Here is a 27,250-nt window from a genome sequence, read left to right on the forward strand (position 1 = left end):
TCTGTTTACATTATACATGCTTCCCTTAGGCAGCATCATTAGAAGACATAGCATACATTTTCACTGTTATGCCGATGACACCCAGCTCTATCTGTCCATGAAGCCAGATAGCACAAACCAATTAGTTAGACTGCAGGAATGTCTTAAAGACATAAAGACCTGGATGGCCGCTAACTTTCTGCTTCTTAATTCAGATAAAACTGAGGTTATTGTACTCGGCCCTGAAAATCTTAGAAATATGGTATCTAACCAGATTCTTACTCTGGATGGCATTACCTTGGCCTCCAGTAACACTGTGAGGAACCTTGGAGTCATTTTTGACCAGGACATGTCCTTAAAACGCACATATTAAACAAATATGTAAGACTGCTTTCTTCCATTTGCGCAACATCTCTAAAATTAGAAATATCCTGTCTCAGAGTGACGCTGAAAAACTAGTTCATGCATTTATTACTTCCAGGCTGGACTACTGTAACTCATTATTATCAGGATGTCCAAAAAACTCGCTGAAAAGCCTTCAACTAATCCAAAATGCTGCAGCAAGAGTACTGACAGGGACTAGAAAGAGAGAGCATATTTCTCCTGTTTTGGCTTCCCTTCATTGGCTTCCTGTTAAATCCAGAATTGAATTCAAAATCCTGCTCCTCACATACAAGGTCTTAAATAATCTGGCCCCATCTTATCTTAATGACCTTGTAGTACCATATCACCCTATTAGAGCACTTCGCTCTCGCTCTGCAGGCCTACTTGTTGTTCCTAGAGTATTTAAAAGTAGAATGGGAGGGAGAGCCTTCAGTTTTCAGGCCCCTCTTCTGTGGAACCAGCTTCCAGTTTGGATTCGGGAGACAGACACTATCTCTACTTTCAAGATTAGGCTTAAAACTTTCCTTTTTGGTAAAGCATATAGTTAGGGCTGGACCAGGTGATCCTGAATCCTCCCTTAGTTATGCTGCAATAGACTTAGGCTGCCGGGGATTCCCATGATGCATTGAGTTTTTCCTTTCCAGTCACCTTTCTCACTCACTATGTATTAATAGACCTCTCTGCATTGAATCATATCTGTTATTAACCTCTGTCTCTCTTCCACAGCATGTCTTTTATCCTGTCTTCCTTCTCTCACCCCAACCGGTCGCAGCAGATGGCCGCCCCTCCCTGAGCCTGGTTCTGCCGGAGGTTTCTTCCTGTTAAAAGGGAGTTTTTCCTTCCCACTGTCGCCAAAGTGCTTGCTCATAGGGGGTCATATGATTGTTGGGTTTTTCTCTGTATCTATGAAGCGCCTTGAGGCGACTTTTGTTGTGATTTGGCGCTATATAAATAAAATTGAATTGAATTGAATTCAACATGGCAAATTGAACCTCCCCCACCCTCATTCAGATCTGGCGTTTGGAATTATTTTGGTTTTCATGTGACATATGACCCTGAAGGTAAGCGCGTCATGGACTAAAGTAAAACAGTATGTTGGATGTGCCACGCAATGCTCAATTACATTGGTGGAACTAGTGTGTTAGCGCAGTTAGCTCGTTAACGTGTTGGCCGTCTAGCCCCATGCACGGGGCGATCAGGGGTAGCTCGTTAACGGAGATTTGCCGTGTTGCGGCGTTAAGGTCATTTCAACGAGATTAACCTGAAAGCACTAGTGGGAACACAACGAATATGACTGCACATTTACTCCGACAGCATCCTAGTGCAAAGACAAGTGGAAGCAGACAAAAACTGCAAGCATGCATGCTACAAACTTTACCCGAGTCATTTAGACAGTCGTTAGCACATGATTCTCCTTATGAGGACCTGATATGTTTAATATGCTGCTGAGAATATAGCCCAGAAGAAGCGTATAGTATAGCTTTCATTTTGGAAAGAGCCATTTCTCTGTAATAAACTCTTTTCCAAAGATGAGTGATTTCTCGATCAGATAGATTAATTTTTTTATTATTATTTCGTTGTTTCAGCAGCATAAAATTTAAAAACTGTACTTTTGAGATAAAATAGATATTTATAATTTTAATAAATGACAAATTAAAAAAGCATGAACATTTTTTTGTTTCGAAAAAAGTATCGAACCGAACCGTGCATTTTGTGTATCGTTGCACCCCTAATAGGTTTTGGGAAGTTTTTTGACCACAGTAATTGTGAAGTGAACATCTGGTATTGTGACAGCCCTATTTTATTGTGTTTAGCGCTTAAAGCCTTTTGAATATTTCTTTACTGTTTTTTCTCAGGTGGAGTACCAGGCTGGCTCCAAAGGCAGTCTTCTCCCACAGCGCTACATGAATGAGATGGACAGCGCTCTAATCCCTGTCATCCATGGGGAGAGTGCAAGTGTGCCACAGACTGCCATGGACATGGAGTTCATGTTCTATATCACACATGCCATTGAATGTGCATGTAGACCATGACACACTCAAAGTTTTGGAGGCAAAAAAACAAAAACATAGCTGCAGCTTCAGGCAGGATGCTTGTTCCCAGCTGGAGCAGCAGCCACCCACACAGGAAGAAAAACATTTCCACCCTGAGGTTTGTGATTTAGAGGGATCAATGATTGGATGATGGTCTTCTGTTAAGAAGCCATTGTACTTTTGAGTGTTTCATGTTCACCAAAGCTGCTTTAATACAAGAAGCCAAACACTAAACAAGAAATATGACAACATGACCAAAAGCAACCAAACTATTCAAAGCGCTTTCCTCTGCTCTGCCTTCCAGACTCCCTGCTGGCCTCCGTCAGTGTGGAGTACCTCAGTGAATGTTTCCTACAGACACTATGGAAATGGCTCTCATTATTTTTACATTAAAAGTAGGGACATTAATGAGCGTAGACATGTGATCAGGTGCTACTATAGAGCTACTTGACATACATAGTTGACTTGTTCTAAATGCAGACATCACAGGGCTCACTTTCTCTCAAGGTACTATGCTCTCATTTAACATGATGGTTGTGATGATACTGCACAAGAAAACAATGGGCCTTCTGCAGGAAACCTTTTTGTAACTATGTCCTGGGGCTGGGCTGATGAATGATATTTGATTGAAATTCCAAGTTTGCCTTTTAATGATAATTTATAAAAACTAAACCAAACTTCATTACAGTGCACTGCTCTAAAGGACACCTATCCACGTGCCCAGAGTTTCTCCCGGTTTAACTCAACTCAAGCTAAGAAAAGTAGAGTGTTTGATCAACAAGGTCTTTCTACAGGGAGGATTAACAATCGCCAATTGCTCAGGGTCTGTTTTTTTTTTTTTTCTTTTTTTTTTTCCCCTCAATTGAGTCTGCTTTCTGCAACAAGTAACAGTTGGATAGCAGAGGCTTCAGCTCTCTTCCACTCACAATGTAACTGCTATGCAGGTCTCTTGGTGCACACACATCCACTGCTGCTCCCTGCCCCGTTTGCAGCAACAATCTCCCAACCAGCATGGCATGGACCAGTGATGCTAATTTTAGCTTTATGTTAAAAACAACTCCCAATTATTTCCCAGCTGCCTACTAAAACACTCTGGTACTCTCACGACTCTCCCCTTTTTTCATTTATTTATTTGTTTTTCATTTAAATTATATTTGACATATAATTTATATGTTAAATTATATGGCAAATATAATTGACATATAATTGTTAACTGTTAACAATTATTGAGTTTTTACATAATGCTTAAGTGTGTTCATTTTGTGTGACAGAATCACTGGTTTAATTGACATCTAGACCTGTCATGCTTTGTTACTTGTTCTGCTTTATTTATTGTCAGTTAAGTGTTACACAACAACTAATCGTTGATGCACAACAACCTAACAAGCTGACAGTGAATAACGTGTACAAGTTACCAATCTTATATTCGCCAATAAAATGTCAGACTTTAAAGAAAAACGACAGCCATTATGACAAAAAATCCAATGAAGATGTATCCAAGTCAAAGAAACACATTCCAATGTGGATAAAAGCAGAGACTGTGCACTACATTAAACGACAGGTCTAGAATATACATGAATTTCATACGACAAAAGTGCAGGATGCAACTCATTCAGGGGAGGCAGTCTCACCAGTGTAAACGGTTAGCTCAACTGAGCTGCCCAGATGTTTGGCTAGCTCAGTGTCTAGATGACACTTCGTAATACTCTCAGCTGAAAGCATCTGAAAAACATTTCTCTGAGCCCTGATTGTACAACAGCAGCAATAATCAAGGATTTATTTATTCTGTCAATTATAATTCGTAATTATAAGGCCACACTTTCCTTACAGGCAATGAGAGTGATGGAAACAAACCTGTGGGAGTGAGTCTTTCCTGCATGAGGCCCAGTGTGTGTGTCAGTAACATGGCTGAAGTTTGCGTCTGGAACTTTACAAATGTTTTTTTTTATTCCTAAAAAGTGAACATATGACAGGTATATTTTGGCAGGATTAAGAGTGTTGACCTACTGACCTTGATGAAACTACAGAACTATTTGGATAATAGTATTACAACTGGTGGAGGTGAGGGGTTAAAATATTCTCTTGTAGTTGAATATGTCTTTCTTGGTGAGTAGCTGACGTTAAAGCTGCTCATTACTGAGCTTGCAGGTGTAGCTCTTCTCAGAGCTTTAGTTTCTGTTTCCATCATCCTGCTGGCACAAAATTGATCCAATAGTATGTTTGTCTTAAAATCTTTCCGTTATTATTTGATCATCCATCTTCACACTGAGGTTTCATTTCACACTGAGATCTTACAAAAGAAAAGATGATGTCAATCCCGACAGTTTTTATTTCTCAGAAGGAGGTGTAAATTTAACAAAGAGGATGCTATATTAATTGTACACACTCTGCTTCTGGATGAAAATGTCCAGTCAGGGGAGTTAAAACAAAAAAATCCCTCCTGTTTTTCACAGAGATGCTCTTTCAGTGTTGATGACTTCTTGCCAGATCAAACACAAAATACTAATGATTATTTTCTCCTTTAAGATGTTTTACGTTATCTGCTTCAGTCTCAGTTAAATGTTGTTTTTGCACAGCTAATGAGAACTCTTTCATTCAGTTCATCTCACAACTTTTACTAGTTATTTAAAAAAATGAAGATGATTCTTTCAGATGAGAAGATTGATTACACTATTATCAAGTCACGAACACAGATTGTATATAAGCAATGGAATTGGCCATAGTAATGTCACCAGTTATGTGGGACTGAAGGTGCCTGTTTTCATTGTGAGCATTGTAGTGTTTTTGAATTGGATGTGAAGCGTGATGGATGGATCAGACTGAAACTATTGCTATTCAGTCTGGTCGCCTCCTGTTGGCCATTTATAGAAATTCAGAGTTAAAGCTCTTCCACATTGGCTCCACTTTACAAGCCCAGAGGCTACCTCTATCTTTTATATAGTCTATGTTCACGAATTAGCTTAGCTTAGTTCAGTGTGATTGGTAGAAACGGGTGAAACTGTGTAGCCTGGCCTCATTCAGCCTTCAAGAACCATCAAAGCTTACAAATTATTCTGTATATTTTGTTTGATGTTTAGAAAGAAGGATGAAAACCACTGGAGTTAATTGAGTTAATTGGTGGTTGGTTTTTAGGCTGTTTACATGGATAGAGCAGCTAATTGTCTTTACCAGCTAACATCAGACTTAAGGGCTGCCATTGACTGACACATTCAGTGACAGGTAACAATAGCAGTGACACACTCAAAAGTATTGTCACCTTAATTCTGTGCTGACTATAAGATGCTGAAACAACTGGTTATTTTGTTCTAATGAAGACTTTGGTTTCTGTTGCAGAAAAGGCAGAACAATAACATTTTAATTATCAGCCAAATTATTATTTTTAAGTGTTGTTATTGGCCCAACTTTTCAGAGCTAATTCTCTATTGACCATTTCTTTTAAGATAAATAATTCCTATGCTTGGTCTCAATTTCGTTCATAATATTAGTTCACTTCATGTAGTACTAAAACTACTACTACATGCTGACTTGTCTAGTGTGTAAGTTTGGACTGATTAATTCTCAAATGGACATGTCACGTTCTGCTCTTAAATGAAATGACATTCTGAATGTTGGACTCAGGTTGTCCCGCGATTTACTGCATGTTCTAAACTTGTTCTGCCTTTTACCACCCATATGGACAATTTGCTGTCTGCTGCTGTTAGCTAGTAAGCTAGCAAAGCCACTATCATCGGTGCTGATGATTACAGCCTCCTGCTGGCTGAACCTTGTTTGGTGGTCCTTTTCTATCATTCAAGTAGCGAAGAACTGAGACACGACGGTGGTTTCCAGTCTAAATTCAAGTCTCATCTAGCAGCTTTGTGGCTTTAGTTTAAAATTAACACACAAATATAAGAGTGGTATCAATCTTCTCATCCAGGTTTTGTGCAGAAGGACAAAAAAAGCTAATTTCCTCAGTTTATTGATTGGAGTAGGAGCTGTTTTATACTGGGTTCATATTTTAGCATTATTTAATGTCTCTATAACAGCTTTAGGCACTTTATAAATATCAGTGTGCTGATGTGTTAGAAAAAAAAGGTTTGGTTTGACAGATGCCCGAAGGCAATCTGTCAAACCAAACCTTTTTTTTTTTTTTTTTTTGGTAATGATATTTCTGGATCCAAACTGGCAGTTATCTCTTATGAGTCGGAATAATAAATGCTCCTGAAACTCAGAGTACACAGAGGTTATGTCCCTGTAAAATGCATTCACTTTTGTGTCCACTGTTTGTAGCAGTGTTTTGCAGCCTCCATTTGTCTAAAGCTAGGTCTGAGTTTGTTTGTTTTGTTTTGTTTTTTAGGGCAAAGTGCATTGTGTCGCATCTCATCTCACTTTTCAGTTAGGACTTTTTTTCCAAATGTATAGATGATATCCTGTATACATAGAGATTGTATCAAACCTTGTGCATTTTTTAAATATTAAAAGTTATTTTTGAAATGTTGGTATATAAGAAAAAAAAGTTAATATTTTTGATAGAAGGTTGGCTACATTAATTCTGCAGTTTGTGTAGCAAGCTGTTTGAGAGGAGAAACAAATCAAGAAATGAATTAATTGTTAGAAGGTGGAAATATCTAATCTCAAAATACATGAAGCGCTTTCGTTTGACATGAATGTTTTTGGTAAAAATCTGAATACTGAGCTTAGTTATGAACTCTTCTGCAAGTCGTGCTCTAATTCTTAGCAACAACTGCGTTATTATGAATACTCGTGTAAAGACTTGTAAACCTCCAGGTTGATTGCAGTCTTCTAGATGTATGAAGGTTTATACAGTTTTTTTTAATCACTGAAATCTGTGAGTTGTTGATTAACTTCTCCATGTGAGATATGTTTATTAAACACTAGAAAGGTCAACTGCCGTAACTGACTGTGTTGATATTTAGCCATGCATGCAATGACTGAATGTTAAATTGGGAGGCTTTCTAGCTTCAGTAGAAATCTCTCACCCTTTGGAGAGGCCGTGATCTATTGCCTGAAAACTGCATTTATGTACACCTAATCTGCAGATGATATTTTCTGCTAACATAAAAGGTTGTCCAAAGATTTAAATTGGCTATAAATCTGACCTGTAAAAAACCTATGCAAACGAAATGTGTTCAGTGGACTGAATAAGCTGAGTCTGAATCTGTATTTATATTGAATCTGTATTTAAGGTCCTTTACTAAACACCAACCACACTTTAATCAGGAGCTCACAAAGACTTACTATTTTCCACCTAAAGCCGCTTTTGTTCTTTATGGTGGATTATCTAAAGTTGTTATTATTACCATTACCACCATTATCATCATTATTATTATTGTTGTTGTTATTGAGTAGTTTGAAAAAGGAAAAATGTGAGTTTTGATTCTGATGTAGAAAGCGGGTATGAGGGGAAATTGTGCCGTTTATACTGCCGTGCAAACATCTCTGAAACGTACGGCAGTGGTTTATGTAAAACTTATTGAATTTTACAAAGTCCACCTTTTTTCCCCTCCATTACAAAATGGACATGTTCTCCTTCCACAGTCCAAAGCCTAATAGCTTTGGATTTTGGGACGAGAACATGTCCATTTTGAGAAATATTTTGGGAGGGATATTATTCAAATTTCTTTCTCTCTCGTTAAAACAACCTTCCACTGTGTGAAAATGAGAAGTATTGATTGATTTTATGTAAGTTTTTGTAAATCATCCATTTATTCATAAGACCAGCTTTACTTTTTGAGGACCCTGCGGTCTGCATCCTAACCAGTTTCTGAATAGCCTGTGTATTTAAAGAATAAAAGAATTTTATGAAAAAACAAAACTCAACCTGCCTGTTATCTTTCTGAAAGTTAAAAAAAAAATAATAATAAAATATTTAACTGGAGTTTCCACTTGCTTCACAGAGTCAGGCCCACAGACTCGCCACTGTTGTATGCTGCACAGCCAGGCCCTGATCATATGCTGGGGATGTATATATGTAAAAGTTTTCCAATGTACACTGCTGCATGTCTATACAAAGCTCTAAAATTCAAAGCCCCAATATTAAAGTGAACTCCAAAGTTAATGGGGATTTGGTGTAACTTAATTAGCAATGGTGTGATAAGTGAGCACTTGGAAGAGTTGCACTTATGGGCCTTACTGAACTGGCCCAAAAGCGAGGTGAAAGTGAATTAGTTTATCGGGTATTCACCCGACTCTCCCTATTAGTCATTCCATCCCTGCCCACAAATCTGTCAGGGGGAAAAACAATGACTTCTGTTTTAACTTCATTCAGTTGAGAACAAACAAGCAAGTATCAGCTGAAGAGATTCAGATATAACAGAGACCTTTAAGGCCTCAAAACAGAACCTTGAGGTACACCATAGGGAGAAGTGGAAGAGGAGCTTTACTTGGAAGCAGCCACAGAAAAGGGTCATTTAGATAAATAAAACCACCGCAAAAGCCAAACCCCTGTACACACAGTATCTCAGTCGATTGAGCACAATGTGATGGTCAACAAAATCTAAAGCATTTTAGCAAAACTCCCAAATTACACTTATAGATCACATAAAACTACACAGTATAAATGAGACAATACTGTCCGATGACATAACACATGCCAAATAACAACAATAAAAAAGGCAGACTTGGTTAATAGAATAGAAGCGCATTCAGTCTGCACTAGCCTTAAACTGGTGGGGTTTTTTGCACTTTTTCTTGAAGGTAGCTATAGAATAAAAGCATTTTATCTCTGTTACTTTTATTGCATTATAACATATTACATAATTATTACATAATTATACAAACTTAATTATTTAATTAAGTTTGTATAATTTTTAATGATTATCATTAAAAACATGGCGTATTATCAAATTTTATTGATCCCTGGGGGAAATGTACAAGCTACCCAGCAGTGTATGAAGCAAATCAAAGTAGCAACATTAAAAGGATTACACTGGTAAATGGGCATGCCCTGTATAATTAAGTGACAGGATTATTTGGGGGTTGCTCATTGTGCAGTAATGTGAGCCTTTTTGAATGCCTCCCCTGTAATCAGGTTTCACAAGGTGACAAAATATAAACAGATCTTTAAGCTAAAAGATGAAAGTCCACCTATTTGTGTGAGTGTTTGGTGTGTGGGCAGATCTCTGTGTAGGGATGGGTCGGTGTGTGTGTGAGGGGGTGTGGCTTTTTTACTATTCTATCTCAATTTCCCCCAAGTGCTGTTCATTCACATAGGCTGCTTCCATTAAACACACAAGGTCACAGAGATGAGTGGACGAATAGGAGACCTGAGCCCAAAGCAGGCTGAGATTTTAGCCGAGGTAAGACATTTACAATTAACGTTATGCAGATATATATGTTCAGTTGAATGGTTTAATTGTTCTTATCTATCAAATTGTTGTATCTGTGGGCTTGAGGTAGTGTCATATGCAGTAACTCATTGACACTGGTCTTTGGTCTCATCAAAATTGGTTGATATTATGCTGTGAGTTTACTGGGGTGTATCTTTTTTTTTTCCACACAACGAAACACACCACTTTATGTTAATGTCTTGTCTTGTAACATAAATTTAGGGTGGTGGGTTAAGCCTAGAGGAAAGTTTAACTATTCTCTTTTTGAATAAATTGAAACTACAAATAAATTTAAAAAATCATTTTGTAGCTTGAACTGATGAGGCCAAGTTAGTACTTTTTGGGCCATTAACAGTCTTTAATATAAGTTGGGTATCTCCTGGTTGTAGTTTCATATATTTGTATGACCAACATATATTTGATTGCCTGTGATTGCACACTGTTATGTACAGACATGAGAGTGGTATCAAACCTCTCTTACTTTGCAATAAAGCGACCAAGTCTAATTTTGCAAATGTAAAACTGTTCCTTAAATAATAAAATAACTTTGTCTTCTCTCTGGTTCTCTCACTTCCAGTTTCGGGAGAGGATTCAGGACATCCTTCCAAGCTTGCCTGCGCAGCATGATCACTACCTCCTGCGCTGGCTCAGAGGTGAGACTTGCATTTATGTACAATACACACTGAAACCACCTGTTTATAGCAACAATCACCCAAGTCTAGAGTGACTAAAGACGAATGTAAAAAAAACAGAACCAGCTGGAAAAGATGAGTGACAATTAACAACAAAAAATCACGTGGAAAGGAGAGATCTTCGATTCAGTACACTAAATGTATGCCAGTCTCTCTTTTAAAGAGGCTGCCATATGTTTAATAAATCGGTTTTACTTTGACACATATTTCATATATGTTAGTGTTCTGTGTATTTACAAAATATTTCAATGAAAGTGCTTAAATATTGCCACTTACTGTTAATTTATTCTTCTGCCCTACTACAAGAATGACTTTGTCAATCCAATTACTTATCAGACTCCAACCCTGATACGAAGTGTGCATTCTCACTGTTCAGGTGTGTTGAGAAGCTGTAACTATCTTAAGATAAGAAAGATAAGATACTTAACGTTGAGTGAAACACAACAAACATATAACAAAATAAGTGGAAAGGTATGAGGGTCAATAAAAGTTAACAACGAAACGTAAACCAAAGTAAATTGACTCAAATAAAATAAGGATGAAGTCGGATGCAAATATGAAATTATTTATTAAATAACAAAGTAAAATGTTTCAAAAATCAACAAAGGAAAAATCTGATTTCAAACGGCTTAATGAATATAAACAGCACATATCAGATGGCCCAGCGTAACAGAGGCCAGAGCATTGTGTTTGCATCTGTTCTCTGCTGTAACAGTGAGCGAAAAGATGATTCTCTGCTACCCAGACATGTTGTATTGTAAGGACTATTGGGTGACATATTAAAGATTTCCTGTATCAGTACTTGTGGCAGCTAACAGGCATAAAAGCTGTTAAAGACCCTCATATAGAGGCTAAACAACTAATAATGCTATAAATTAGAAGATTTCAGTAACAGGGGATATTTTTGCACAGAATGAAAGCTTGTGGTATACCACGAACTTTTCATGGCTGCCATTATACTCTACAAGTATACTGGCAGCCTTATAATGCCTGAGGCTACCTTCAGTCTCTGGTAAACTCTGATATTTAAAGCAGTTGAGTAGGAATAAACAAACAAACCTGTTCCGAACATGAAACTAAATCCAGTTTCAGTGCAAGAGTGTAGCCATACCAGAGATGGAGGGTTCAGTATCGGCAGAATACTTCTTTCAAGGGACTGATCTCATAAATATAACCTATGCGTTCATGTTGATTATCTATTATTGCCTACAAATTTGAGTTTTTCTTTTCTTTTTTGGGGGGGAGGGAATACTGCATTATATTAAATTTCATGCCTCTAACACAAGAGGGGCAAAACCTTTTACGTAGTAAGTTTATTGTGTCATTTTACTAAACGATCTGAATCTGAAGTGCGTGGTATAAGGACTCCAGACTTTTAATAAGGTGGTTTTAAATCAGTCTTCTTGTTAATTTCCACTGCCAGTGAAATAAAAGTCATTGAGTAATGCATTAAACATGTGAGCTTAGAATGAGGGAGAAGGCCTCCCTTTCTCTGAATAGCATTGGAATTGCTTCTATCTGATGCTGTGTTTAAGGGTCCAGTGAGACCTAAAAAGAAATCAAACCTGACTGGAGATAAAGAAACATAGTATTTTCACATGGGCTTATACTTGGAAGGAAGTTTACCATCCATCCATCCATCCATCTTCATCCGCTTTGTCCGGGGCCGGGTCGCGGGGGCAGCAGCCTAAGCAAAGAGGCCCAGACCTCCCTCTCCCCAGCCACCTCCTCCAGCTTATCTGGGGGAATACCAAGGCGTTCCCAGGCCAGCCGAGAGATATAATCTCTCCAGCGTGTCCTGGGTCTGCCCCGGGGCCTCCTCCCGGTGGGACATGCCTGGAACACCTCACCCAGGAGGCGCCCAGGGGGCATCCTTGTCAGATGCCCGAACCACCTCAGCTGGCTCCTTTCGATGTGGAGCAGCAGCTGCTCTACTCTGAGCCCCTCCCGAATGGCCGAACTTCTCACCCTATCTCTAAGGGAGAGGCCAGCCACCCTTTGGAGGAAGCTCATTTCTGCCGCTTGTATCCGCGATCTCGTTCTTTCGGTCACTACCCATAGCTCGTGGCCATAGGTGAGGGTAGGGACGTAGATTGACCGGTAAATTGAGAGCTTCGCTTTTACACTCAGCTCCCTCTTCACCACGACGGACCGGTGCAGCGTCCGCATTACTGCAGCTGCAGCCCCAATCCGTCTGTCGATCTCCGGCTCCCTTCTCCCATCACTCGCGAACAAGACCCCGAGATACTTGAACTCCTCCACTTGGGGCAGGAACTCATCCCCGACCCGGAGTGGGCACTCCACCCTTTTCCGGCTGAGAACCATGGCCTCAGATTTGGAGGTGCTGATCCTCATTCCCGCTGCTTCACACTCGGCTGCGAACCGTTCCAGTGCGAGCTGGAGGCCCTCACCCGATGAAGCCAACAGAACCACATCATCTGCAAAAATCAGAGATGAGATTCTGAGGCCACCAAAGCGAAAGCCCTCCGCCACTTGGCTGCGCCTAGAAATCCTGTCCATAAAAATTATGAACAGAACCGGAGACAAAGGGCAGCCCTGGGGCAGCCCATCACCCACCGGGAACGAGTCCAACTTATTGCCGGCAATGCGAACCAAGCTCTTGCAACGGTTGTATAGGGATCGAATGGCCCGTAGCAATGGGCCAGACACCCCATATTCCCGCAACACCTCCCACAGGACACCCCGAGGGACACGGTCGAATGCCTTCTCCAAGTCCACAAAACACATGTAGACTGGTTGGGCAAACTCCCATGCACCCTCAAGTATCCTGGAGAGGATAAAGAGCTGGTCCAGTGTTCCGCGACCAGGACGAAAACCGCATTGTTCCTCCTGTATCCGAGGTTCGACTAACGGACGAACTCTCCTTTCCAGCACCCTGGCATAGACTTTCCCAGGGAGGCTGAGGAGTGTGATCCCCCTGTAGTTGGAACACACCCTCCGGTCCCCTTTCTTAAAGATGGGGACCACCACCCCGGTCTGCCACTCCACAGGTACTGCCCCTGATCTCCACGCAACATTGCAGAGGCGTGGCCAAGCGGAATGTGGCACTGTCCGAGCCGCATTCCGCTTGGCATGTCGATACCTGTCGGCTGCCTCCGGAGTCCCACAGGCTAACCAAGCCCGATAGGACTCCTTCTTCAGCCTAGTGGCTCCCTTCACCTCTGGTGTCCACCATTTGGTTCGGGGATTACCACCACAGCAGGCACCAACCACCTTGCGGCCGCAGCTCAATGCAGCAGCTTCGGCAATGGAGACGCTGAACATGGTCCATTCGGACTCAATGTCCCCAGCCTCCCTCGGAATGCTGTTGAAGCTCTGCCGGAGGTGTGCGTTGAAGATCTTGCGGACTGGGGCCTCTGCTAGACGTTCCCAGCACACCCTCACTACGCGTTTAGGTGCACCAGGTCTGTCCAGCGTCTTCCCCCGCCACCTGATCCAACTCACCACCAGGTGGTGATCAGTTGACAGCTCAGCCCCTCTCTTTACCCGAGTGTCCAGAACATATGGTCGCAGATCTGCTGATACGATTACAAAATCGATCATCGACCTACGGCCTAGAGCGTCCTGGTGCCACGTGCACTTATGGACATTCCTATGTTCGAACAGGGTGTTCGTTATGGCCAAACTGTGATTAGCACAGAAGTCCAATAACAGAGCACCGCTCGGGTTCAGATCAGGGAGGCCGTTCCTCCCAATCACGCCCCTCCAGGTCTTGCTGTCGTTACCCACGTGAGCATTGAAGTCTCCCAGCAGGACAACAGAGTCTCCAGGTGGAGCACCCTCCAGCACCCCCCCCCCCCCCCCCCAGGGACTCTAAGAAGGCTGGGTACTCTGAACTGCCACTCGGCGCATAAGCGCAGATGACAGTCAGGACCCGTTCCCCGACCCTAAGGCGCAGGGAACAAACCCTCTCATCCACCGGGAAAAACCCCAACGTACTGGCAGCAAGCCGAGGGGATATTAGGATACCCACCCCAGCCCGCCGCCTCTCACCAGGGGCAACTCCAGACAGAGACAGAGTCCAGCCCCTCTCCAGGAGACTGGTTCCAGAGCCCAAGCCATGTGTAGAGGTGAGCCCGACTATATCTAGCCGGTACCTCTCAACCTCACGCACTAACTCAGGCTCCTTCCCCACCAGAGAGGTGACATTCCATGTCCCTATTGCCAGTCTTGGCAGCCGGGGGTCAGTCCGCCAGGGCCTCCGCTCCTGGCCGCCACCCAGCACACAATGCACCCGACCCCTATGGCGCCTCCTGCGGGTGGTGGGCCTGCGGGAGGATGGGCCCATGTCTCCTCTTCGGGCTGTGCCCGGCCGGGCCCCATGGACTAAGGCCCGGCCACCAGACGCTCGCCCTCGGGCACCCTCCCCGGGCCTGGCTCCAGGGCGAGGCCCCGGTGACCCTATCCCGGGCAGGGTAAACTGTTCCCTCGGTGTCCTTTTCATAAGGGTCTTATGAATCGCTCTTTGTCTGGTCCCTCACCCAGGGCCAATTTGCCATGGGAGACCCTACCAGGGGGCAAAAGCCCCCAGACAACATAGCCCCTGGGATCCCTAGGGGCTTTACTAACATACAAAAAATAATTAAAGATTTTATATAAAGGAAGTGGAGTAAATGAAGTAAACATAATTTAAATGTGGAAATATACCTACCTCATACAGTACTCGAGTAAATTCAATTATCGCAACTGATTATGTAAAGTGTAATAAATCAGAAATTAGAAGTAACTTCAGTTTTATTATGCTAACTTGTGTTTCCAGTTATTAAGGTTTAATGAATGGTGATGATTTTTATCCCCATCTATTCTTTCCATACAAGCAGAGCAGCTGCAGGAAGAGCTGATATACATCAGAAAACATTGTTGTTGTTGTTGTTTTTAAAAAAAACAAAAAACAACCTTTTCTGGCTGCATTAACTGACTTTCCATTCTTTGGAAAGCCAGTTTATCGAATAACCTGTCAAATTAATATTACTGAATCATGGTTAGTGTTGGCTCAAACAAAAGAGGACCCTTCTATCATAGAAATGTATCAGGATAAATTCTGAATGTATTTATTTGCATGAATAGTCAATGAAAATGTGCCATATGTGCACTTTTCACATATGGCACATATAATCATTTTAGATTTTTTTGTACATTGCAGTTGATTGGGTCATATTTATTTCAGTCAAACTGTTAATTTTCACATTTTCTGTTTCTACATTTTGAATCTAAATTTCAGATTGATGTAAAAATCAACCTGAAATTTGACCTCATTCACTCTGCATTCACTCTGAAAACTTCTAATCTGACATATTATTCTGTGGTTTGCATGTGACATTAGTTTCTGTTGATGAGTAACTTGTTCCATGTGTTAAACAGCCTGTAGCTCCTGGTACCCAAACACCAAGAAGCACTGCAGAATGAATGTAAACGTTTGTATACTTATAAATACTAAATTAATTAATTATTAAGCATTTACTTCAGTGATAAAGCACAGAGAGGGGGGGGTTTACAGAGGGAATTCATTTGTTGTTGAACAAGTGCTCAGATGTTTCATTTTTGGGGAATAAAAAAGAAAGCTTACATGTTCTTTTGCCTACTAATGTTTAGATTAAACAGCTGATAGATGTAGCATATTGTCTGATTTGTAGTTAAATCGGGATTAACTGCATGGCACGTGTAATAAAAGATATTTAAACCTGCTCACATACTCCCAATGGGTATAAACTACCCAAAAAATCAAAATAAGACAGACAAAAAACAAAAAACCTTTTTAACCTACATATTTGAAGCATGGGTTCAGTTTGTATCAAAGACTGAAATGTTTTTTATTTCCTGTAATCTGATGGAAAACATGTATTAAAATGAAGTGCATTTACATGCTGTAGCTACAAATGTCACTCTTTTGTTTACCCTCCATTCCATGCAGCTCAAGAGGGAAAAACTGCCCAGAAAAACAGACATGAAACATGTTGTCCCGAAGACACTTGTGTTTTTAACAGAACTGCATTTTAAATTTCTTGTACTGATAAAAGCTGGAAAAGACTCACTGCTCACTGTTGCACTCTTTAACTGAAACATGATGCTCAAACTTGAAAAGACTTTCCGATAGAACATGTCTCCTCCAGCTTCTTAGCACAGACAGGCTACATGATGTATATAAAATATGGGCATGGATAAACCTGGACTCTTTCTAATGGCCAGCAGTGAGCCATTACTGAGTCAGACTCAAAAAAGTCTAAGCTATTGACTCATCAACTCTTGTGATCTGTGACCTCAGTAAACAGTTTGTGGTTTCAGTGGCTTACTGAACACATCATGATGTTTACTTTTAGTTCAAAGGGAGGATAAAGCACAGTGAAACTGACCATTGGGCTTGCAGTGTCCCTCTGTTTCTCAGTAAGATCCACTCAACTTTAATCATGACTGAGTTTAAACACCAAGATGCTGACAGTGAAAAATCTCAGCCTGAGTTCTCTGCTGCTCAGTTTTCTCCTGTGCTTTTCTCCTGTGCTTTAGTTGGTATTTGATGATGTAAAGACAAGAAATCAGTAATTAACTGTCCTGCTTTTGACTACTTGCATCTGTTCTGTGTCTGCTTCAAAAAGTTAACCATATATTTTATACTTGAACCAGAGCAGGATGATGCATTATGATGCATTCAGGGAAACAGCCCCCCCCCCCCCCCCCCCCCCTTGAAAAAAAACCCTGTGAACTCAGTCATGCCATCTGTTGCCTCTCTTTCCGCTAGGCTAATGACCTACTGGCTGCCATCTTTACATGTGACCTGTTGTCTTATGTAATGTTTTAGCATTTAGTTAGATAAGCTTACCTTCCAAAAAAGTTGTGATATACTATTTTTATGTGAGATATAAAGTGGCATATATGGCATAACACTCTCTACTAAATTGCGGTGTAGTAACAACAATACCCTTTGTTTGTTTGTTTTTAATCAGGTTATTTATGAAAGCCTTAGTCGTCTTTCAGTTAATAATTGATTTCTTACCTATCAGTTTTGTCTGACAGTTTAAAGAGAATGAACATGGAGTCAATGCCATTCTCAGTGTAAATGTTTGTTTTCCACCACCACCACTCACAGAGGCTGAGCAGTTGGCTTCCACATTTGTGATAATGTTGGCAGCATCACATATGATCTTCACAGTGCAGAGAACACAAATTAGCATCCATTACTATAATGAAATAATTTGTTAGTTTGAAATGCTACAGGGAACTATGTACCTGTACATTAATGCTGTGGAAAGACTTCCTGTTCACATAGTCTCCTTCATTTACTGAAGGAGCAATGATTGGAATGTGAGTGCCATCTATACAGCCAATCACGCCTGGGAACCGTGAGAATAAATGTAAAATTTAAGTAGTAGTTCAAGTATCACCACATCATGAATTAAGTTTCGTTCATCCTGATACCTGCAATTTTGTGGAATCCCTCTTTGATAAATCTTGTGGGTCTATGACCGGGGAACACCACAAATGAGTACAGGAGACGTTTCAGTGCAACTGTAACATTCCTGACTGCCCGACAGACGGTAGCCTTGGAAACGTGCTCAGCGTCACCAATATTATACAGAAAGCTCCCGTTTGCAAAAAACCGAAGTGCAATACAAATAATATGTACAGAACTGAGAGAATGTCCGCGATGTGTCACATGAGCAATATTAGGCCTGAGGATGTTATTCAAATGAATTGTAGATTGTGCTGAAAAACGGTAACGTTCACACAGAAAATCATCAGGAAATGATAAAATGTCCAAACGCGCTCTAATCACTCTCTCCCGGCGGAGAGCTCTGCGGAGAATTTGGGCTTCAACATCTACTGGCTCTTCAAGGAAGGAGCACGCCATGTCTGACACTTCCTACTGTCAGGTTTCCGACAAAGAGGCGGAGAAAGTCAGGGTTAGTTGAAGTAAACCTGCTAGGGGGCAGGTTAGCTTCACAGAGTGTGTCGTCATAGTGAATCACTCAGAATTAATCTAAACTCGCTTTGTGAAACCGAAAACCCAGTTTTCGTTAACTCAGGGTATACTTACTCAGAGTTTGCACTAAACCGGCTTCCTGAAATAGGGCCCAGTTCTACAACAACCGCAGTCTGACACTGCATATTACCATCAAGGTCTAAATTCCCTCACTCCACACCACGCATGAATTGATTCCCTGAATCCAGGAGAACATCTGGATCTGAAAGCCTGTGATATGTTCTTGACAACCTCAAGAAAATGTCTCACAATTTTGCTTATTTCAATTTGATATGTATTTCAAAAATGGTAAATAAATCTTTGGTGAATTTGTTGATTAGGATTGCGTCCAAAAGTCACATTGTTACCTTTTTTTATTATAATTTTTAAAATAATCTGACAAAGAAACTAACTAAAAGACACACAACACCAATTAATTTCCCTGTTGAAGCTAATAATAGGGTAAAATGTTTGAAAGAAGACACTTTTCTAGCAAAAGTTAGCTCTGACTATTTCAGATCTTTCTGAACAGAGAGCACAAATGCTCAGAAACAGTGTTTTCTTGGTTGGAGATACTGTTACGGCATTTTGAATCAGTGACTTAGGTGATTTATGCTCTGATCAATAATGCAGGGCCCTGTCTGTTCACTCAGCTGTTTAAAGGTCCATAGTTCAGAGGGACTCAGATAAACGGGGTCTCTGTGTCTGCAGTTCAATATTTGTGTTAACCTTGGCCAGTCTCTTTGCTTGAGTAAAAAAAAAAAAAAGTATCATAAGGTTTCTGTTTTATGATCATCAGATATTGTTGATGGTCTTTTAAGTTTACTTTCCTCTTCTGTATGCAATCATGATCAATCTACTTAAAGGGCTAATTATTTGTATTAAAATGTTTAATATTGCTTGGATAGTATCATGGCTAACTTTTTAAGGATTCTTTTTGAAAACATTTTTTTCTTTATCTTTTGGTGGTGATTTGTTGAGATGTTTGAGAAAAAAGGGGAGGGTGAAGAAAGATTTCTTTTCAGGTGTCCTATAGTTTTCCATTTAAAAAGTAATAAACTGGCAACCACAAACCAAATTAAAAAAAAAAAAAAAACTATAAAGGAAGAAATGTATTTTCTTTGTTCTTAGTTAAAATAGGTATTTTATTTTCCCAGAAGATGGTGTCTTCTCATAGTGTCTCACAGTAACCTGGCATTTCAGTGTTACAGAAGTGGCGTTGTCAGTTTGATTGTATGTGTCTAATGTGGGATTTTTTTCTTTTCTTTTTTCCAGCCCGTAGCTTCAATGTTCACAAAGCTGAAAGCATGATCAGGAAGGTAAGCTCTGTGTTGTTCAGACGGTGAGAGCCTGTTTGCTCTTCAAGTACCCAACTAACACCCAACACGTATTTCTACCTGGTGCTGCTTTTCAAATCTCTGTACTAAATGTATTAAATCCATTAAAACTGTATTTACCTTTTAGATATTACATAAAATGACGAGTTTATATAACACAGTGCAATGTTAAAGATTAATCCAGTGTTTGATTTGTGGCCCTCTTTCTAGGGAATTTAGTTAGTGACTCTTTTCATGTTCAAGGACAAAGTAATATAGGACAATGTATAGTAAAGTAAATTCATGGAATTAATGGATCAGACTTTATGCCTATAGTTTTAGGGAACCTAGTGCACATATTTCCAGCTGTATATCTTTTCAGAATTCACAGTTTAAAATAATCCTCATTGTGATTGGCTGAGTGATAAAGTGATAAAGGCACAGGTGAGTTGGGCTTATGAAATACACCACCAGAACTGTGTAGTTGAGATGATCATATTAGTGATATCTGCTCTCACTGACATCAAACAAATCCAAGAGTGGAAAAACTTAGTGAAAGCAGAATGTTTAGAACAGTCTGAGGGCAGAGCATTGGGCTCACAGAGGTTACTTAATGGACTCTTTGTCTGAAATTCTAGACATATTTAATATAAGCAGCCAACCATTGTAACAGTATATACTGTGTATATGAAACAGAAAATAAAGTAAAGCATGAAAAAAGCTTCTTCCATTTCAAAACATGAAATCATTTCTAGAATAATAGCTATAGAGTGTCTTTGACAGCTGGAGCATTTGTGGGGAAACACATTACTCTGTGTTTGCCTGGTTTTTGTAAGCTTTAGTCTTTAACTTACCCAGCCTTGTTGTCTTCGACCTCTGCAGCATGTGGTGTTTAGGGAACAGATGAAAGTAGACACCATCCTATCTGACTGGAAACCTCCAGAGGTAACCTACTGCATTTTCTTTTTAGCTAATATTTGTGAAAAAGTAGTCTGAACTGAGGATGAAGGGGACTGTTGTTAAATGAGCAGTCTTTCAGACTCTTTAGTTTTTGAAGGTCACATTTTTTTCTTTATGAATCCATCTCTCAGGTGATTGAGAAGTATGTATCTGGAGGGATGTGTGGCTATGACCGTGAGGGAAGTCCAGTCTGGTACGATGTGATTGGCCCTCTAGATCCTAAAGGTCTGCTGATGTCAGCCACCAAACAGGACTTCCTGAAGACTAAGATCCAAAACACAGAGATGCTACGGCAGGAATGTCAAAAACAGTCTGAAAAGGTCAGCCAGGAGTTCTCTGTTCTTCCCTTTCCACTCCTCTCTGCTCGTCTCTTCTAATGTTACTGTGTCTCTCTCTCAGTTGGGGAAGTACATTGAATCCATCACTCTAATCTATGACTGTGAAGGACTTGGATTGAAGCACATTTGGAAACCTGCTATTGAGACCTATGGAGAGGTTTGTTATCAGCTTTTGTAACAATCACCCACTCATACACACGAAACATCTATGTGTCATTACTGCTTTCGGCCATGTAGATCCTCGCCATGTTTGAAGACAACTATCCTGAAGGCTTGAAGAGGGTGTTTCTCATCAAAGGTACATAAGACCATTTGTCTGCATATTTGATTTCCACGTTCTGTTTCAGAATTTTGGTTGATAATTTGTATCTTTTGCTGCAGCGCCCAAAATGTTTCCTGTGGCCTACAACCTGATCAAACACTTTCTGTGTGAGGAAACACGGCGCAAGATCATTGTTTTAGGAAGTAAGACAACTTTTCTTTATCCCAGTGTTTTCTGAGTCTTTACTTGATCTTGATGCTAACATTAGCATGCTGAAGTAACAAAGTACTTGCAAAAAGCAGAAACGGGATTCTGAGACCACCCATGTGAAAGCCTTCCATTACTTGGCTACGTCTAGAAATTCTGTCCATAAAAATTACAAACAGAATGGATGACAAAGGGCAGCCCTGGCGGAGATCATCATGAACTTATCGCTGGCTATGCGGACCAAGCTCTTGCAATGTTTCTATAAGGACTGAATGACCACAGGTCTGGTGATACAATTATGAAATCGATCATCGACCTACTGCCTAGAGCTTCCTGGTGCCATGTGGACCACCATGTTTTAACTTATGCTAAAACATGGTTTTTGTTTTGGAGAAACTGTGGTTTGCACAGAAATCCAACAATAAAACACAGCTTGGGTTCAGATCCAGGAGGCCATTCCTCCCAATTATGCCTCTCACCCAGGGCAACTCTAGACTAACACAGAGTCCATCCCGGCTCCAGGAGACTGGTTCTAGAGCCCAAGCCGTGCGTTGAGGTGAGCCCAACTATATCTCATGAGGATGAGCTGGGACGAATCTCTGGTGGGCTCCTTCCCCGCCAGAGAGTTGACATCCCATGTCCCAATTTTGGTAGCTGGGGATCGATCCACCAGGGCTTCTGTGCTACCTGGCACACATTGCACCTGACCCCTATGGTCAATATGCAGTCTTTCTTATATTTACTATTTAGAGTTTATAATTTTACTCTTTTCATCTACACGAATGTCAACCTATAAAGGAACTAAGGTCATGAAACAAAGCAGTCTTATTAAACTAAAAAGTTTTAAATTACAATATTGTGTTTACAGGTAACTGGCAAGAAGTGCTACGTGAACATATTGACCCAGATCAGCTTCCAGTGGTGTATGGAGGAACTCTGACTGACCCAGATGGAGACCCCCACTGCAGAACCATGGTGAGAACAGAGGGAAAGACTGATTAAATACAATGCTGTTCCTCTAAAATTGGAGACTAAAGTGATGCGTGTTTTTGTGTATTGTGGTTGCAGATCAATTTTGGTGGTACAGTTCCCAAGTCCTACTATGTGCAGGATTCAGTGAAGGTTCAGTATAACAAAAGTGTGACCATCAGCCGTGGCTCTGTCATCCAGCTGGAGTTTGATGTTCCTGCAGCCAGCAGCCTCCTGAGGTACAGCAGGTTTATTCTGTGTTCTGAGAACAATGAATCACTGACTTGTAGTGTGTGTTTGTGGTGATTTAGTGATATAGACTTTAAAATTAAATTAAATTAAAAAAAAATACTAAAGCTGCCACTCATGATGAATTCATTATTGCTTGTCAGGTGGCAGTTTGCCAGTGATGGAGCAGATATTGGGTTTGGAGTGTACAAGAGGACTAAAGAGGGCAGCCAACAGAAGATAGCTGACATGCAGCAAGTTCTACCCAGCGAGCGCTACAATGCACACTTGGTCCCTGAAGATAGCTGCCTCACCTGTCCTGAGCCCGGAGTCTGTAAGTAACTCACAGCTGTGTGTACAGGTACTTTTGCAGTAATGTCTGCAAAATTAGTCTGTAACAATGAAAATTGCTCATTTCATTTTGCTTCCAATGCGCCAGACTTTCTTGTTATTTTTTCTTTAAGTGGACTTGAGCAACAGTCCTCCAGCTTTCTAAAGATCTTTCAAACTCTATTCAAAGACCGTTTATATAGGAATCCTTTTTGTTTGTTTGTTGAGGCACTTTAACAATTGACATGTGAATCATTTAAGCATATTCAAGGCTCCTAACTCAATGGACATAACGGATAACTTAAATTCAATTTTAAATTGTAACTTTACGTACCTCGTTACTAGCAGCCTGTTGTAAAAACACAAAGCACATAATTTATTCCCTTTTCCTTAGCTAAATGTCAGACTGCCTTTCAAACCACCAAAGATAACAGTTTAATAGGCATACAATAGTACTTTTGCACTAACAAGGTGATTCCCAAAGAGCTATTGGCCAAAAACTTGGCATATCTCAACATTGTATGCAGTGGGTCCTTAGAAAATGTGAGGAAACTGTCAAGTGGAGGACAAAAGAAAATGTGGCAGACCTAAAAAAATTACCTACAGCAGATGAGAAGTTGAGGTATACCAAATTACATAAAAACTGGACTGAAAATCAAGTGCCAATAAATGTTATGTAGTGATGACTCCAGATGTGAAATTTTGGTTTAAATTGTCATTGATATCAGGACAGAGGTACAACAGTGAGTGTCTTACAGTCATAATACAGTGAAGGCTCTCGCTAATCCAGTATGACCTTTATGTGAAAGCAGTGAGGGATCATCTGGACAGAGAATGTAGCAAAAGGCTAGCTCTTCTTTGGATGCTATAGGGTGTTCACATATTCAGAATCAACAAAATTCTTATTAAAACACAACCTGTCACATTTATAGAGTGATTTAGAAGTGTAGCTGTAACGCGGTGATTTCCCTTGTGGGATCAATAAAGTATTTTATGCGTTTACAGGATGATAGCTTTTCTTAGCTGTTAGTGACTGTATCCTTTGCTTTGTGCAGATGTGCTGTGTTTTGATAACAGCTACAGCATCCTTCAGTCCAAGAAAGTGAGATACAAGGTTGAAGTTATTCCACCGGCAGATGTTCTGATGCAATATCCACGCAGCAGTGGTGATGGAAGGCTACAGTGAGGACACCCACAGCTGAGAGGACACAGTTCTGATCTTTGTTACTAGTTAGCTATGTCATCCCATCGGGGCTAAATTACCTCCACTTCTTCCACTGCGTTCAGTATGTATGAATTCATGATACACACATGCATACATTTGTTGTAATTTTATTACGAAGTGACTTAAAACCAGGCTGAATTTGGGAGTCACAGCTGAATCTGCAGCTTTCTTTATCTTTATAGAACTTTTCACTGATTAAAACTTGAAGTTTACCTGACTAATTGCTAAACAACCCATGATAGCTGATTCTACTGGTCACTTTGAATCAGCAAAAAAGATGTTTTTGTATACATCTGATTCATTTTGAGCTCTATTTTTGGCATCTACCCCCTCTCAAGGGAATTATCGCTGGGGGGGGGGGGGGTTCAGCCCTGTAGTCTGTGAGTTAAGCTTGTGAGGGAAGTTAAACAAAATATCTAAATCATCAATCAATATATATTTCTCAATCAAACGCTAAATCATGAGATCATTTCTGAACATGTATTTACACATACATTTAGGACACTGTACACATTATAATTAAACACTGTTAGGTGTGTTTGGCTTGTAGTTAATGTAACAGATGAGTTACTTTAATTGGAGAGCTTTCCACAGACTTCTGAAGGTTTACTTCAGCATCTTTTAGTGGTAGCTTTAGCTAGTATTGAGTGGTACATACAGTATTATTAAGGGAAATATTAAACAAATTGAGAGAAATAACAGGGTTGGTTTGCCCACGGTGTAATGTAGCCATTGTTTTCCACTGCAAAGAAGAACCATTCAGAACAACAGTAACAAAAAGAAATGTTTACTTTATACAGCATTTCAAACCAGAACCACAATTAACTGTACAAGCTCATCATTTAATACTGAAGGACCACATTTGTAAAGATTTACTGTGTTCTAGTAATTTTTGTAATTAATATGGTAATATATTAGTAAGATGTTCATATATACGTGCTTTGTGAAATATAGTATAATATAAGTGCTTTGTATAAGTGCGTCAGTTTGGGATGGATACAAGAAAAAAAAGCCCTTAAGTTTTAAAAGGCCCACAACATCATGTTTTTGTTGCCATATTTGTCTCTTTATAGTCATCCTGTCTGTGTAGATGTGTTCAGCTCCTTGTGGTAGTTTTGCATCTTGTACATAGTTTCTCTGTCTTAATATTGACATGTTTTGTTTTTGTAATCTGGGCCTGTTCTATGAAGAGAGTTGAACATATCCAGGGTGTCTTTTTGTAATCTGGATTCATCCACTAACCTGGTTATTAGCTGGTTATCAGCTTGTACATTTCATTATTTTTTAAAAGAGAGTTTTAGGTTTTATTCTGCTGCCTGGATTGTTATTAGCTGTTTGAGAGCATGTAAAGAATAAATATAAAAATTGAATTCAAATGAATGCTTAGAGCTGGAATTTGGAACATATCCTGCTCAACAACAGTACAATTTACCATGGCAATATACCCTCATAAGAAGCTAACTACCTTCATGATACAAAACACGCCAGGATTAACCAGTGGAAATATGGTTTAAGAGGTTAAGTAATACAAACTTCCGTGTTAGAGAAAACACACTGTAAAGTAATACAGTATTACAAGTGTGCATTTTAGGCACTTTGGTGGGTAAGATTGGAACAGAGCTACTACATTTAAAAAAAAGTTTAGCCTATTTGAAAGAAAGGTGTCATAAATGTAGACTGTGTAAATTAACCAACTTAGCAATATCACAATTCTATCTTTTAGACATGTGAGAATAATGGATTGTAACTGACTATTTCTTTAAATTTATATTTAAAAGATAGTGTTAATTTTTCACCTATAGACTCAGTTGTGTTTAACAGCCTAAGAGTAAAAAAAGAAAAGAAAAATAACACCAGAACGTAATGGGTAGGCTTAGTTTATGTGCCAATTGCATATAAAGTCCACAAGTACAAATAGTTTTTCTGGTACAAACATGCACAGAGGCAAAACAGTCAAATTACTTTCTGGGGCTATTTATCAAATCAAATTCTGAAGTTTTGTTTGATAAGTGTACCTCCACTCTGCTCAAACTGGATAATAATGGCCTTTAAAATTACTGATTGCTGCACTATAATCTCTTGAAATTAAAGATGTACATAATTATAATTGATCCACAATCTAAAGAAGCATGACGTCATGATGTAAAATGATGCTGGTTTATTTCTTAATCATTGGAAACTCTGTCATTGTGGAATTTTAATAAATAAATTTTTATTCATAAATACAAACCTTTTGTACTGTTTTTTATTACAGTATCCCTTATGTTCAAGCACATGCAAGTGTGGTATTACAGAAACACATAATAATCAGTATGTGACTGCAAACTTTCAGCTTTAATTCTGTTTGTTTAACAAATACTTTAGATTAGACACTGTTGGGGAATTACATACATTTTTTTACATAGTCTCTCATTTTCTGAAGCGTCAGTGACTGCCTGAAGTCTAGAAGCCATAGACATCACCATGAAATCAAACCATGTGAAAGGAACAAACGTTCATTTCGTTTTAAAATTCGCATGCTGTGACTAAAGAAAAATGTCTGTGTCTGTGCACATCGCTTTAAAAGAGGAAATCGGTCAGAATGCTTCGTAATGTGTTCAGTTAGGGTTGTTCCCTGGACCCAGGCATCGGCAATACAAAATAACAACAAATAAACACAAAAAGACTCACATAAAGAGACAAAATAGACAAAATGGCACGGAGACAAGACGATATGATAACCATTGTATTTGTATTAATTTTGGCACGCTCGGCCCCTCAGAAATAATTTTACCTCAGACCTAAGTACAGTTTTGATAAGTGGTGTGGCCACTGGGTGACGCTACAGGAAAGGACTTTTAACGTTATTGGCTTATTACATAACAGCTAATTAGCGAATATTAGGATCTAATAATAAATAAAGATGGCTAATAAACACTGCACTGGGAAAAAAATCCGTGACAATGCAGTGATGCAGTAATGTAATAGTCAACCTCGGAAATTATTAGGCTTTTCCACATCTTAACTGAACTGATACAGACAGCT

General features: G+C 39.8%; 2 protein-coding genes across 2 annotated transcripts in view; both read left to right on the forward strand.

Moving 5' to 3' along the window:
- Positions 1–8,211, forward strand: part of zfyve16 (zinc finger, FYVE domain containing 16) — a 45,449-nt gene extending 37,238 nt beyond the window's left edge. Inside the window, exon 18 of the mRNA XM_085280379.1 lies at positions 2,220–8,211. Coding sequence (XP_085136505.1) covers positions 2,220–2,396 — 177 coding nt within the window. The 3' untranslated portion in view covers positions 2,397–8,211. The remainder of the gene's footprint in view (positions 1–2,219) is intronic.
- A 1,400-nt stretch (positions 8,212–9,611) lies between these two features.
- LOC146571251 (SEC14-like protein 2) lies at positions 9,612–26,449 on the forward strand. Its single transcript, XM_085280383.1, has 12 exons — positions 9,612–9,694; positions 10,302–10,377; positions 19,667–19,710; positions 20,590–20,652; positions 20,799–20,987; positions 21,067–21,162; positions 21,243–21,303; positions 21,387–21,470; positions 22,343–22,449; positions 22,543–22,682; positions 22,836–23,005; positions 24,057–26,449. The coding sequence occupies exons 1-12, from the start codon at positions 9,641–9,643 to the stop codon at positions 24,185–24,187; spliced, it is 1,215 nt and encodes a 404-aa protein (XP_085136509.1). The 5' UTR covers positions 9,612–9,640; the 3' UTR covers positions 24,188–26,449.
- Positions 26,450–27,250: the final 801 nt, after the last annotated feature.

Source organism: Mchenga conophoros, linkage group LG7 (genome assembly GCF_057382185.1).
Source record: "Mchenga conophoros isolate Kocher_MC1m ecotype Shallow Benthic linkage group LG7, M_conophoros_male_GT1.1, whole genome shotgun sequence".
NCBI classification, from domain to species: Eukaryota; Metazoa; Chordata; class Actinopteri; order Cichliformes; family Cichlidae; genus Mchenga; species Mchenga conophoros.